Below are 14,407 nucleotides of genomic sequence, written 5' to 3' on the forward strand. Positions count from 1 at the left end.
CAGTAGTTGTGGCTCGCCGGTTCTAGAGCGCAGGTTCGGTAGTTATGGCACACGGGCTTAGTTGCTCCGCGGCATGTGGGATCTTCCTGGACCAGGGCTCGAACCCATGTTCCCTGCGTTGGCAGGCAGATTCTTAACCACTGCAGCACCAGGGAGGCCCCATGCGGGATATTTTAGCTGCGGCATGCGGAATCTATTTCCCTGACCAGGGATCGAACCCGGGCCCCCTGCATTGGGAGCGTGGAGTATTAGCCACTGGACCACCAGGGAAGTCCCCTCTATTAGTCCCCTCTTAAACCACTCTCCCCTCAATAAAATAAAAGTGAAAATTGGAAAAAAATGTAAGTGACTTGTTAAACAGAAAAATGATCATGGACTTTTATAAGCTTACTTGGAATTTGGTCAGGAAAATACTTTTGACAACAATTCAAGTAACAAGGTGAAGACATTCTGTATTCTGGACAATCCCTGGCCAATACGGTAGCCATTAGCTACATATGGCTTCTTAAATTTAATTAAAATTAAATAAAATTAAAAATTCAGTTCCTTAGTCATGCTAGCCTCATTCCAGGTGTTCAATAACTGTGTGGTTAGCGGCTCCCACATTAGCAGACAGCACAGATGAATAGAACACTTGCATCATTCCAGAAGGTGCTGTTGGACAGCAGTGTTCCAGAAAATGCTTGGTATAGGCTGGTAGAAACAGGGAAAGGAGAAATGTTGCTCCTTCCAGTTTGGAAGTTTATCTCCTCATTTATTATTTTATTCATTCATCAGATGTCCCAGTCTGTTCATAATTATGTCTTGTCTGGTGACCCCTCTAGCAGTATCTCTCTCTATACCATTCCTTTCTTTTCTCTATCTTCCCTTTCTTTCGTTTCTGTCACCAGCAGAGGCTGTTAGCTTTCTCCTTGAGGATATATATATATTTTTAAAACAAAGAAAGTTTATCCAGTCACTGCAGTGACTTGGATGTGCTAGCGTAGAGCTACTGAATCATGCTGAGATGCGTGGGGTTCAGTCACCAGCAAGGTGAGTTGCTGTAGTTGGGACATTATCATGATTTACAGACATGCCCAACAAAGTGAGAAACTATGTCCTCAGGCTCTCTTGTTAAATCTGAGTAGGCCAGGGACCTACAGTATTTATTGAACTCCACCTACTAAGGCACTGTAGGGTGGAGGATGGGATGAGCAAGCTGTGGGGGTGGAGGGAGAGGTAGTCGGTGGTTAAAAAAAGAAGAGCCAGACCTAGAGCCTATTCACTGGCAACACTGCAGTCCAGGAGGGGAGACGAAAGCATGTGTGTTAGAAACTGCGTTGTAGGGACTTCCCTGGTGGCACAGTGGTTAAGAATCTGCCTGCCATTGCAGGGGACACGGGTTCGAGCCCTGGTCCGGGAAGTTCCCACATGCCGTGGAGCAACTAGGCCCGTGCTCCACGACTACTGAGCCTGCGCTCTAGAGCCCACGAGCCACGACTGCTGAGCCCACGTACCACAACTACTGAAGCCCGTGCGCCTAGAGCCCATGCTACGCAACAAGAGAAGCCACTGCAATGAGAAGCCCGCGCACCACAACGAAGAGTAGCCCCCGCTCACCGCAACTAGAGAAAGCCCGCGCACAGCAATGAAGACCCGATTTAGAAAAAAAGAAAAAGAAACTGCATTGTAGGGTGGAAGGTGAAAAATGCTTAGGAGTTACTTTGAAAATTCCGAGTGGGAAGAGATGTTTTAGGGAAGTGGGGAGTATGTTTTGGGTGTCAGGGGAGGCCTTTGCTGCAGGAGATAAGCTGGGCTTATCTGGGCTGGACTTTGGAAAAGTAGGACATGGGGAGATGTGGGTGGGAGGAGGTCACTATTCTCGGTGGAAGAAATATCAATAGCAGGATGTGAGGTTGGAAAAGTATGTTAAGGGCTAGATTATGAAGGGATTGGTTAAGCATTTGCATTTTGCTCTGTGGGCTGTGGGGTGAAGCTACTGAAAGGTATCAGCCAAGGTAGTGATGTGACTAGAATTGTCTGAGGCCTGTTGAAAAGGCTTTGAAATGTAGAGGATGGATTTGGGAGGGAACGAGGGAGGGAGGCTGGAGTGGGTGCCGTAGCAATTGAAGATGAGTCCTTGGGTAAGGGGCATTGGGGTTGGTGAGGACTGCTGTGAGAGATACTCAGTATAGACAGCATAAAAGACAGGACTCTGGAAACCTGTTTGCATGTTGACAAGAGGGCGATATCAAAGATGACTCAAGGGTTCTAGTCCTGGGTGACTCAGATAATGGCTGGGCTGTTAACAGGAAGAAGAGGAACAGATTTGAGAACAAATATCTTGACCTCAGGTGTGGACAGATTTTGTCATGCCCAGTATACCTTTAGGTGGTTATGTCTTAGCAGGCAGTTGGAAGCATTTCCAGCCAGACTGGCGTTTGTGTGAAAATTAGCTAGGGAGCTAACATTTGTTGAGTATCTCCTGTGAAGCCAGCCCTATCTGTGATCAGTGCTACACAGAGTGAGGTATTTTCTTTTTTTTAATGCTGTGCTTTTTTTAAAAAAATTATTTATTTAGGCTGCACTGGGTCTTAGTTGTGGCATGCGGACTTCTTAGTTGTGGTGTGTGAACTTTTAGTTGCGGCCTTCATGCAGGATCTAGTTCCCTGGCCAGGGATCAAACCCGGGCCCCCTGAATTGGGAGTGTGCAGTCTTACCCACTGGACCACCAAGGGAAGTTCCCAGAGTGAGGTCTTGAAAAACATATTAAGTCACACCACTGACTTGCAGACAAGTCTTAACAGAGTTGAATCACAATCAGGAAAAATGTATTTCATTTCTACTAAGTACAGGCAACTATTGCTAGGGATGACAAAGTGAGCCACACACAGTCGCAGCCTTAATGGAAGTGGAACCGAGAGGGGAAGGCAGAGTTTCACATAAAAGCATGCATATTGTGCTTTATATATAGTTTACTAACTTTTCTCTTTTGCATTGATGCTTAGTGGCAGTACCGTCCAGCCGAACTCAAGTCCATAACCTAGTAATCATCCCTGACTTCCCCCTGAGTCTGTAGTCAGTCAACCAAATCTTGTGACTCTTACAAAGCTCTCACATACGTTCTTTGCTTTCTGCTGTCATTCTGGTAGTTCATGATGGTGGTTCTCAACCTGGAGAACCCTGCATATTAGAATCACCTGGGGAGTTTTTAAAAACTCAGATTTTTGCATCACTCAGCTTCAGCGAAGATCAGTATATCCCACAAAACATTTTTTTCAAACTGAGCCAATATTGAATAAAAGAGGGTTTTACTGAATCATTTTTTAAACAAATATAACTATGTTGCATATACACACATATACATAAATAAAATAAGGTCATCTTTCCTAACTAAGAAGTCCTGAGTAATTGGTTTTATTTGTAAACTGGGGTAAAAGGATTTTTTTAAAGCAAACTTTTGTTAAATAATGGACTTTTGGACTTTGTCAATGCATTTGAGTTATGACAGAATTGCTAGACTTTTCAAAGTGTGAAAAGTCAAATTGTGAAATGTCTCTTAGCACCATTATGTTTTTAGTAATATCCAAACTTTGTGTGAACTGGGAGGGTACAGACTGGCAGGGGTATCTTAGTATTCCTTTGTAATCTCCTCCCGATGGTATTGCTGTCTTCTTTCCCCTTCCCTTCCTCTTTTTTTTTTTTTTTTTTTGGCCTAGCTGTGCAGCTTGCGGGATCTCAGTTCCCTGACCAGGGACTGAACCCTTGCCACGGCAGTGAAAGCCCGGAATCCTAACCACTAGGCCGCCAGGAATTCCTTCCCTTCCTTTTTTCATTAGAGTATTTTGTGAACTTGAATTCTCAACAGTAAATATATCCACTTATTTCTTAATTCTCCATTACACAATTTTCCCATAGGTAGCACTCTTGGTTAGTGAATATTCAGTAATCCCAGTGAAAGAAAAATTACATCTTTAGTATGACAGGTTTAGGAAAGTAGTAGTGGTAGTAATTCATCACCTGTGAGGAGCTTATCTTTTCTGATGCCAACAAAGAAGATAGTATTTTCTGGGACTTTGATACATGCTTTAATGAAATATTGTTATGTGGAAGACTCTAATGTATGTCTGAAATAAAAATTATTCTTGTAGTTCTCAAAATGAGATGTTACCACATCTTTTACGATCATTTTTCTTTTATCTAATGGACATAGTTAAAGCAGAGTAGGGAGAAAGTCAGTAATTAAAGGATTATACAAAGAACACTAATTCACTGCCAAAATTGGGACTAGAAAGTAAGAACTATAGAAGTGTAGAGAGGAAATATCAGGGTTTTGTTAATCTAAAAAGATTTAATGAATACAGTGTGGGTTAGTATTGGAGTAGGCAGAGGGGAGTAGAGATCACATTGAAGGTAGGGAATGGAAAGAACATTTAATTTCTAAATCAGTGAATTAATAATAAATACGTGTTTGATGTCCTGACATTAGAGCTGAAAATAGGTAGCATGCTACAGTGGGATGAGCACGGGCTTTGGCTTAAGACCCTAAATCATGATGTAGAACATTTTTATAATCTTAAAAAATTTCCTTGAACTCCTTTGCATTCATTCAATCCCATTCCCTTGACCTCTGGCAACCGCTGATCTGCTTTCTACCACAAAGCCTAAACTATTTACTATCTGGCCCTTCACAGAAAACGTTTGCCAATTCCTGACCTAGAAGGAAGAGTCTTATAAGGATCATTGTTGGTTCCTTTTCTGACTGTCCCATGACATGCTGATTAAAAAAAAAAATATATATATATATATATATTGCAGTTGATGTTGGTCTCTCTTTTAGCCTATTAATAGTGAATGTAGATTTTTTTTTTGTCTCAGGCATCTTTGGTTAGGTCAAGAGTGATGAATTATAGAGAGCTCATCAAAATGCCTCACCTCCAACGGCGTTGGTGAGGAGCAAATGGGTATTGTTTGGAAAGAAACATGATTAAATCATAATGCAAGTGCTGACATTCTTCACCGATACTTAGCATAGCTCTTTCGGCAAAACTGGGAACACATGTATATGTATAACTGATTCACTTTGTTGTGAAGCAGAAACTAACACACCATTGTAAAGCAATTATACTCCAATAAAGGTGTTAAAAAAAAAAAGCCTGTAGGTTTATCTATTATTTAAATTTCTAGGCTTATTTTTCAAAAGGAAAGTTGGAGGAAGAGAAAGAAGAAGCCACAGCTGAAAACTAGTCACTTGATAAAGAAGTGGTAGTAAACCTTTAAACTAGACACTGTTCTAAATAATTTAATCTATCTTAACTCAATTACTCCTCGACAGCACTCTGAGACACCATTATTATTGCCACTTTCCACCTGTGAAAATCGAAGCACGGGGAGCACTAAGTGACTTGCCAAGGTCACACAGCTAGTAATGGGCAGGCCAGGGTTTCAGCCCAGTCAAGTGAGGCTCCAGAGTACACTCTTTTTTGTTTTTTTTTTTGGCCACTCAGCATGTGGGATCTTAGTTCCCCGACCAGGGATCGAACCCGTGTCCCCTGCAGTGGAAGCACGGATTCTTAACCACCGGATCACCAGGGAAGTCCCAGAGTACAGTCTCTTAAGGGCTGTATCATGTTGCCTTTCTAAGAATTGTAATAATTAACATTTATTGACCACTTACTGCAAGGCAGGTAATCTTCTCAGGTCTTTGTATGTATTAGCATGTTTAATGTTTACAACATACTTAACATATGAGGAGAAGGAGGCCTTTGCCTAAAGTGTCACAACTAGAAAGTGCTGGGGCTGGGATCTGATCCCAGTCAGTCTACCTCCAGAGCCTGTGATCCTCACCACTGGACTGTGCTGTAGATTCATTCTCTCTCCATTATTGCTCAGAATGGTAATTGTATACTTTTTCCTATAAGAACTCTACAGCTTGGTGGTACTTCCGGGACACATTTGTATTGCCATTTGCAAGCAGACACATTGTCCACAGAATAATATCTCAGCCTTGGGTGCTCTCTCCATTATGCTATGAAATGGTGTGGCAGTTGCAATACCACTGGTAGGTGCACCTGGGATCAGGGTTTCCTCCTACGAAAGATGCTAGGCGGGGAGCATCTATGATTTCATGAATGAGAGCCCTATATCCTAAAACCCTCCTTTCATCTTGCCTCTTCTCTTTGTAATCTATATAGCCTTTGTAATTTATGTCTCGTGTTATTACGGAACTGTTGACCGAAGCAACAATGTCAGGGTCGAGGTTGCAGGTAGAAATTTGTGTCAGTATTTCTGGAGAGAGACTAGGGTTATTACTGTAGATTTTGGATTTACGTGTGTATAACTGATAGCCAAAGAAATTTACAAGGATTCCTTGAGAAGGTGTTTGAAACAGAACTTTTATGATCTTTTCTTTAAGGGTTAAAGGAGTTGGTAAGTTTCTACTCTTGAAGGCAAATGTCCTCGTAATTCCCCCACATGAATCAGTATCCAGATTCTTTGTGACTATTAGCTTTGTTCTTTTCCCTTTCCTTCCCTTGTGAGTTCTGAGTACTTTGATTCTATATTTGGTACTCCTTTGGTGCTATCAATACATTATTTGCTTGGAAGAGGTGCAAATTAGACTGCCCTTTTAAAAAACAAAGAGGCAACTGCTGATGTACCATAATGCTTAGTTCATAGCAGGTGCTTCATACATACTTGCAGAATGATAGTTTAAGTGAAATGGAATTGCCGAGTATTTACGGATGCTGTAGTCTTGATGGATTGGAGCTCTTGAGCAAAAGGTTGGCTAGAATATGGTGTGATTGAAACCAAGGTTAAAGGATTCAGTTTGCTTCAGGGAAGAAAAATCTGCAGTCGACAGCCACAGGCTATATATCCTGTGAAAACTTGGAAGCTCTCTCTTGGGCAAGTGGGATGTGACTGTAGCCACTAGTTTGAACTAGCAAGATAAGGTGTCTGCCGGCCATCCATTTACTTGACTTAGGGAGAGGCAGGTGAGTGGTGCCAGTAACCTTTATGGAGGACAAGACTAGGTCTTGCCTTCTAATTGTTTGTATTTCTCCGAGAGCCCAGTATTATGCCTGTTGCACAAACCCGTTGACTGATACTAGTTTAAAAGGAAAATCTGACCAAGAAAACAAAAGACTGAAGCCTTTTCCTTACATTTTCTGGACCCAGTATGCTACAAACAGAGGCTTTATTTAAATCTTTTGGCGTGAAACATCACTTGTGTGGAGTGTCTTTCCTTGCGCGGGCTTAAGCCAGGTGGCCTTGCTCCGTGCTCTGTTTGCATCCCCTGTCAGAGTGCTGTCAAGTTTTACCTATTTGTCTTGTTTAATCGCCCATCTTCTCTATTACCCTGTGACTCTGTAAAACAACATGTGCCAAGATGGTTTTCTTTACTTTGACACTGGCACTGCATAGGTGCTTAATAAATTTTTAATGAATGACTAGGTTATACAGCTGTCTTCCTAGGAGATGAAAACCTTTCAACAAGTCAATGAATGAACAGAAAAATTGCAGTTCAGTCGGTCTTCTTTCTAAACAGCAGTATTCCCAGAGCAGTCTGTGTGCGACTTGGGGAGGTACGCGCTGGGGGCTGAACTTTTTCCCCATACTGGGGTAGTCTTAAAAGTACTATGTATTTCCTGTGACCCCATTCCCGATCTACTGAATTTGGGTGCGCTCTCTCTCTTTAGTGCAAACTGCCTAAGTGATTCTTACGCAGCCAGTTTGGGAGCAGTGTCATCAAGCACAGTCTGAGGCAAGAGGTGGGTAGGCTGCTGGTCGGGGGCCTGTCCCCTTTCTGCTGCTCGGTTCACTGTCTGGGAATTGAACCAGAAGAGATGATCTTTAGGCTCCTTCCCTTCCTAAAGTTTTGTGATATATAAAAACCCTTACACCTGGGTATTAGAAAATTATTTATTTTTCCTCATACTTGTAATTGTTTTCCATAATCTTTAAAATGTGTGTAAAATAGTATATTTGCTTTGTAAGTGCACGTAGATTTAAAATTCAAATAATATTACAAAACTTACAACAAAAAATAAATTTGCTACCCCTCAGACCCACTTCGCAGACCACTTTCCACTCTTCTCTGTTTACCGCTAAGTGATAATACTGCCATTTCTAGATTGATCAATTATAGACATTGACTGACTTTTTCCTATGGTAGTTTAGGAGTTGCCTCTTTGAGAGCTTTTTTTAAGGTACAGCCTAACTTACACCTCTTTCAAATGAATAGTAGTGACTATTTTTAAAGCATGTTAGGCTTTACTTTTTGGTTCGGGAATTGTCAGTGCAGACTTGCTATCCGAGGTGATGCAGTATTTAAAGTAACTCGTTCAGTAGTTAGAGGTGTTTCCATTTCTGTTTTTACTTTTGTTCATCACTTCATCCTTCTGATAATGTCCTGTTGATTTGCCATGATTTTAATTGATCAATCTTATTTCCTAAGTCAATAAAACATTTGAAACTCATTCTGCTTTTCATGACTCAAGAAAAATGTTGTGTAAACAGTTATAATAGTTTAAACTGTTTATCCAATAATTATGTAATTGTGAAATGCAAAGAGGAGGGTGGAGGCGATGCTGACAGTTTTGAGTGCATGTGCAACTTACAGTAGTTTCATTGAAATTTTACTACAGCACTGAGTAGTAGATTCCTGCCTGCCCCCCATCTTACATATAAAGAAACTGAAGCTCAGAGAAATGAATTTGCCCATGGTCCCCATAGCTAGTTACTAAAAGGATTTAGATCCCCCTTGCTTGGACTCCAGAATCCACTACAGGTGTATATGAATTTTTTAAAACTGTTTAATTGAAGCATAAGATACGTGCAAAGAGCAAAGCATTAGTGTAGAGCTCAATGAATTACCAAAATAAAACATGAATGTAACCATTACTAAGTTAAACAACAACAAAAAAGGATGTTACCAGCATCCCAGAGGGCACCCCGCATGTGCCCTCCCAATTACCACTCTCCTCCCATTCCTCCAAAGATAACCGTTATCGTGACACCATAGATTCATTTTGCTACGAGTGCTAGCAGTTTTGGGACATAATTTGAAGCTACTCCTAATTCATATGTCCTTTCACATTTTCTGTTACCACATCGAGAAAATGAGTGCCAGTTTTTCTTTAAAGAGACCCATCAACTCCATTTCTTTCTCTACAGGAAGAAAAAAAGTATAAATTTTTTACAGTCACATGAATTTATTGCTTTGTGTTAAATGTGTCCCCGTTTTAGGTAAATAATTGCAATTTCTTAGCTCTTTGGTCCGAGTAACTATGAAGAACTCTTTAAAACCAGTGTTTTGTCACACCAGATTAGAAGTGTAGACCTGAGTCCTACTGAAGGGGTTTTGTGTAAATGTAAATGCTAAGATTTGAAAAATATTGCAATAGGATCATTGTAAGTACTGTTTTCTTTTAGCCAGTGTTTTTTAAAACAATATTTGGTTTAACAGTTAGTAGGCCAAATAATTGCAGTATTTTGAAAAAAAATTAGTTTTAGGAATTCTCCTCTGATATGTAACTCAGGAGCCCGGTGACCAGTTTAGCAGTGGTAAGCAGATTTTCATCTTGCAAGTGCCTTCTCCTTTATTTTCCCAAGAATACTGATTTATACGTGAGATAGCCAGGTTTTTGACTCCAGGCATTTATTTAACGTGGATTCTCTAGATGAAAGGGAAAAAGTTCCCTACTGTATGTATGAAGAAGATCGGCTATTAGTATTTAAGTATTTAAACACATTTCTCTTTAAATATTTTTTTATAATTATGAAAAGAGAACACATTTGTTGTAGAATACCTGAAATGTGCAGGAAAGTGCAAAGAAGAGAAAACTCTGCTGATATTTTGTGGTATTTGTCTTTTTATTCCTCATATATGTGAATGTTTTGAATAAAATTGGACTTATAAGATATGTTGTTTCACAGCCTCCTTTTTTCTGTTAATAATATTTATAATTTGAAAATGCATGTTTAGTATTACATATTTCTTTGAAAACATTAATAGTTGCATAATAACTTCAAACTCATGTATCACTTTGTTTAACCATTCGTTTGTTTTTTAAGTGGGAAAGTCAGTTTTTGAGTTGGGGTAGGGTTAGAGTCATGTGAGTGAACAGGAGACATCCAGGATTCCTCCCACATTTCTTCTTCAGGTAACTAGGATAGATGCTGGTGTCATTTATTAATATAGGGACCATACAGAGGAAGAGCAAATTGCTCGAAGCTTTGTTTTGGGGATAGAGAATTTGATGTGCCTGTGGGCCTCTAGGGAGAAATGTCTGTCGGGCAGATGGATAGTTGAAGCTAAGAAGAGAGATCTGCACTAGAGAGATGGATCTACGGATCACCGGCGCTAGATTTTGGTATCAACCACAGACCAAAGATCTGCTGCCTTGGGAGATCATACAGTGGAGAAGAGGGCCAAGGATAGACCCCCTGGGGAGTGTCAGTGGTCAAGTGTTCGGAGGGGTGCAGAGAAGCACGTGAAAGAGACAGAGCACCAGAATTGGAGAGAAGGTGGCATTGTGGTGGCTGAAAGAAGAGAAGAAAAGAGGGATGGACAGTGGTGTCCTGAGTCATGTTACAGAGGTGGGGGAGGAGACCCACTGGCCAGTGTCTGTTGGGTTTGGCAATTAGAAGGTCATCAGTGAGAGGAGTTTCAAGGGAGTGGTGGGGACAGAAGGGGGGAGTGGCAGGGGAATAGTGGGTGAGGAAATGTGTGTCCTAGATAGAGCTGGAAGGGCAGAGGTGGGTCAGATGTGTGGAAGGAGAGTTTTGTTTTTACTGGGTATAGACCTGGACAGCTTTATGTGCTGATGAGAAGGGCCCAGCTGAAAGAGACTGAAGTTGCTGGAGGAGGGGGGGTTGATGATCAAGAAGAGGACCAGGGGAGAGTGATGGGTTTGGAGCAGAGGTGGAGGCATTAAGCTTGGATAGGAGGGAGATGGTCTCCCTGAGAAAGCATGGGGTACATGGGAGTAGTTGCTGGCACGGTGGGGGTCGGTGGCAGTAGCTCAGTTTTCTCAAGACATTGGCCAGGAATGAGGCAGATTGGGTGGGAGATGGGCTTGAGGGCGGTGTCAAGATTTGGAATATCTGTGGTGGGGAGTAGTGGGTGGATGGACCGAAGCCCAGAGAATGACCATAGCAGCACTGTGGTTCCCTAGATACGACGATTTATGCATGGTTGCATGAGTCCCCACCAAGGTTCCAGGTAAAGGAAGAGAGAAGTCTCTTGACTGCTTGCATCCTCAGGGGAGTCTTCCCTGATGTCCCAAGTTAAATTTCTTTATTATAGGTTCTCATAGCTCTGTTCTTTTCTTCTAGTACTCATTAGAGTTGTAGTTTTGCATTTGGTTGTTGCAACTGTTATTTTAATTATAAAAATTTACTTTCCCTGGTAACTAAAAGCTCTGAGGAAAGATATGTCTGATTTTGCTTACCACTGTAGTGTCTGGCACCTCGTAGCTACTCGGTAAATGTTTGTTGAATTTAATGAATCAAATACAGTGGTTCTCAACCTTTTAAATCTGCCCCAGCACACCTGTGGAATATTACTTGCTTCCATCTGAACCCTTATTGACTGCCCTGAGGCTTCCTGAAGGAGGGCTAGGTGTCAGGTAGTGTGGGGTAGTGGTTACTAGATCACAGGCCCTGGAATGAGAATGCCTGGGCTCATATCCCAGCCCCGCCTCTCACCAGCTTCGTGACCTTGGGCAAATTCTTAATCTGTGGCCCAGTGTCCTCATCTGAAAAGTGTGGCTAGTAATAGTACCTACCCGATGGGGTTGTCATGAATCTTGCCTGAGAGTTCACGGAAAGCTTGTAGAACAGCACGTGATATGTAGAAGTTACCTATTACTACTAGTGGTTTGAAAAAGCCTCCCAAGTGATTTTGATAATCATTCCTGAGACTCTATATATTAAATATTGATCTTCAGGGAAACTGGGAAGAAATCCCTGGACTGTGATGGCACCCTGAAACAAAACCATTCTTGGTCTTGTAGGAGTATCAATAAGAAATACTAGGAATGTCACGTGACTACAGTTGACCCTTGAACAACTCCAGGGGCTAGGATCACCTACGTTCCAGCACGGTGGAAAATCTTCGGGTAATTTGTAGCCCTCCGTGACCTTGATTCCTCCATATCTTCGGATTCAGCCAACTGCGGATGGTGTAGTACTGTATATATTTACTAATGAGACGTACCTGTGTGTAAGTAGACCCACGCAGTTCAACCCCGTGTTCAAGGGTCAGCTGTAGTCATTTTGGTAGCCATCCTGGCTGCAGGATGAGGGATGAGTGGATGCTGTCTGCTTTACACCTGCTGTGGTAAACTTGATTTTCTGTCTCCCTTGCAGAGGAGGTGGCCAAGTTGGAGAAGCACTTGATGCTTCTCCGACAGGAGTATGTCAAGCTGCAGAAGAAATTGGCAGAGACAGAGAAGAGATGCACCCTTTTGGCTGCACAAGCAGACAAGGAAAGCAGCAAAGAGTCCTTCATCAGCCGCCTGCTGACGATCGTAGCCGACCTCTACGAGCAGGAGCAGTATAGGTGAGCTCCTGGCCCTGGGCCAGTGTGGGGAAGCAGGCCCTTTTGCTTTATGCACAGGCTGCATTGCAACTTCTCCTCTCTTACTGACCTTCTTCCCAAGTTTATTTCTCTCTCATAGTTGACCAGCCTTTAGTCTCTGGAATGTAAGCCCCTTGAGGCAAGATTTTGTCTCTTTTGTTTGCTGCTTATATTCAGTACAGAGTATAGGAGTGATGGTGATAGCATCGCTAGTATAGATAGGAATTAGCTTACAGGTCCAGGGATTCAGAGGGGAGAGGTCACTTTCTCTTGAGCTGGTCAAAGAGGGCATCTTGGAACTAGTGGGTAGTGTAGCATGATGGTTGAGGGTGGACTTTTGGAGCCACACAGCCTGTGTTAGAAGCTCAGCTGGCCACTTACTGGCTATGTGACCCGGAGCTATATGACATGTCTCAGGCTCCTGATCTGTAAAATGGGGATAATAATACGACTGTTTACCTTAGGGTTGTTGTGAGGATTAAATTAATAAAATACTGTTTAAGCACTTAGAACAACAGTCTAGCATATAGTAAGTGCGCAGTTTTTAATTGTTATTAAAACAATATTGTTATTAAGTGAGTTTTGAGGTAAATGTTATAGGCTGAGTAGGATTTAATAGATAAAGACAGTGGTATGACGAGTAGAGGGAGTGGCTGAGAATAGGCTCAAACATGGGAACGTGTGGAGGGTTTAGAGGACAGTGAGGGGCCCATTTTACGGTACATGTCCATGTAGGGGAGCACTGGGAGAGGTAGGGTGGATTGGGGATGCCGAGGTGAGGAATTTGGACTTGATCCTCTAGGAAGTGTGGAACAGTGTTTTTGAGTTATAGGACTATCATAAAGTGGTATTTTAGGCAGATTAGTCTGGTAACATCGTATAGATGAAATTATTAAGAGAGAAGAGCAGCCATGATGTTGTCGTAAATAGTCCAGACCAGAAGTGATGAAGGACTGAGCTGGGATGTGGATGTGGAAGAGAAGCATGGACATGAATGTGTGTGGAAGGAAGGATTTGACTACTAGGGAGAAGGATGATTGGATTAGATGATGAAGTAAAATTTTGAAATTATGACATTTAAAATAGATCAAAATCCAGAATTGCCATCTACCATCTTAATCATTTCTAAAAGAAAAAAAAAATGTAATACCCAAAAAATAGGAAGTACATACTCTGAGTAAAGGACAGGGCTTTCTTTAAATCTAATGGATGTATCTACTTGTAAAATATAGTTCATTGTCTTTTTCTCTTTTCCCCCTCTTCTTTTTCCCATGGACAAGTGAAAACTTTGTTTGCATTGGCCCCAGGAAGCCTGGCATTTCTATTACAGACACAGCTCTCCCGCTGTCCAAGGCTCTTACCCATTAGAATTCCCATAATTTACTTTCTGTAATGTGTAACAGTTGATTGCATTCTTTTTAAAAAAAATTTTAATTAATTAATTAATTAATTTTTGGCTGCATTGGGTCTTTGTTGCTGCGCGCGGGCTTTCTCTAGTTGCAGCGAGAGGGGGCTGCTCTTCATTGGGGTGCGTGGGCTTCTCCTTGCAGTGGCTTCTCTTGTTGAGGAGCATGGGCTCTAGGCACGCGGGCTCAGTAGTTGTAGCTCGTGGACTCTAGAGCGCAGGCTCGGTAGTTGTGGCGCACGGGCTTAGTTGCTCCACGGCATGTGGGATCTTTCCAGACCAGGGCTCGAACCTGTGTCGCCTGCACTGGCAGGCGGATTCTTAACCACTGCACCACCAGGGAAGTCCCTGATTGCATTCTTTTTTTTTTTTTTTTTTTTTTCAACATCTTTATTGGAGTATAACTGTTTTACAATGGTGTGTTAGTTTCTGCTTTA

General features: G+C 42.0%; 1 protein-coding gene across 1 annotated transcript in view; it reads left to right on the forward strand.

The window, feature by feature from the left end:
* The window catches only part of ANKFY1 (ankyrin repeat and FYVE domain containing 1), a 92,863-nt gene that overhangs the window by 3,905 nt on the left and 74,551 nt on the right, over positions 1–14,407 (forward strand). Inside the window, exon 2 of the mRNA XM_024127620.3 lies at positions 12,355–12,547. Within this exon, the coding sequence (XP_023983388.1) occupies positions 12,355–12,547 (193 nt within the window). The remainder of the gene's footprint in view (positions 1–12,354; positions 12,548–14,407) is intronic.

This window comes from Physeter macrocephalus, chromosome 14 (assembly GCF_002837175.3).
Source record: "Physeter macrocephalus isolate SW-GA chromosome 14, ASM283717v5, whole genome shotgun sequence".
In the NCBI taxonomy this organism is placed as follows: Eukaryota; Metazoa; Chordata; class Mammalia; order Artiodactyla; family Physeteridae; genus Physeter; species Physeter macrocephalus.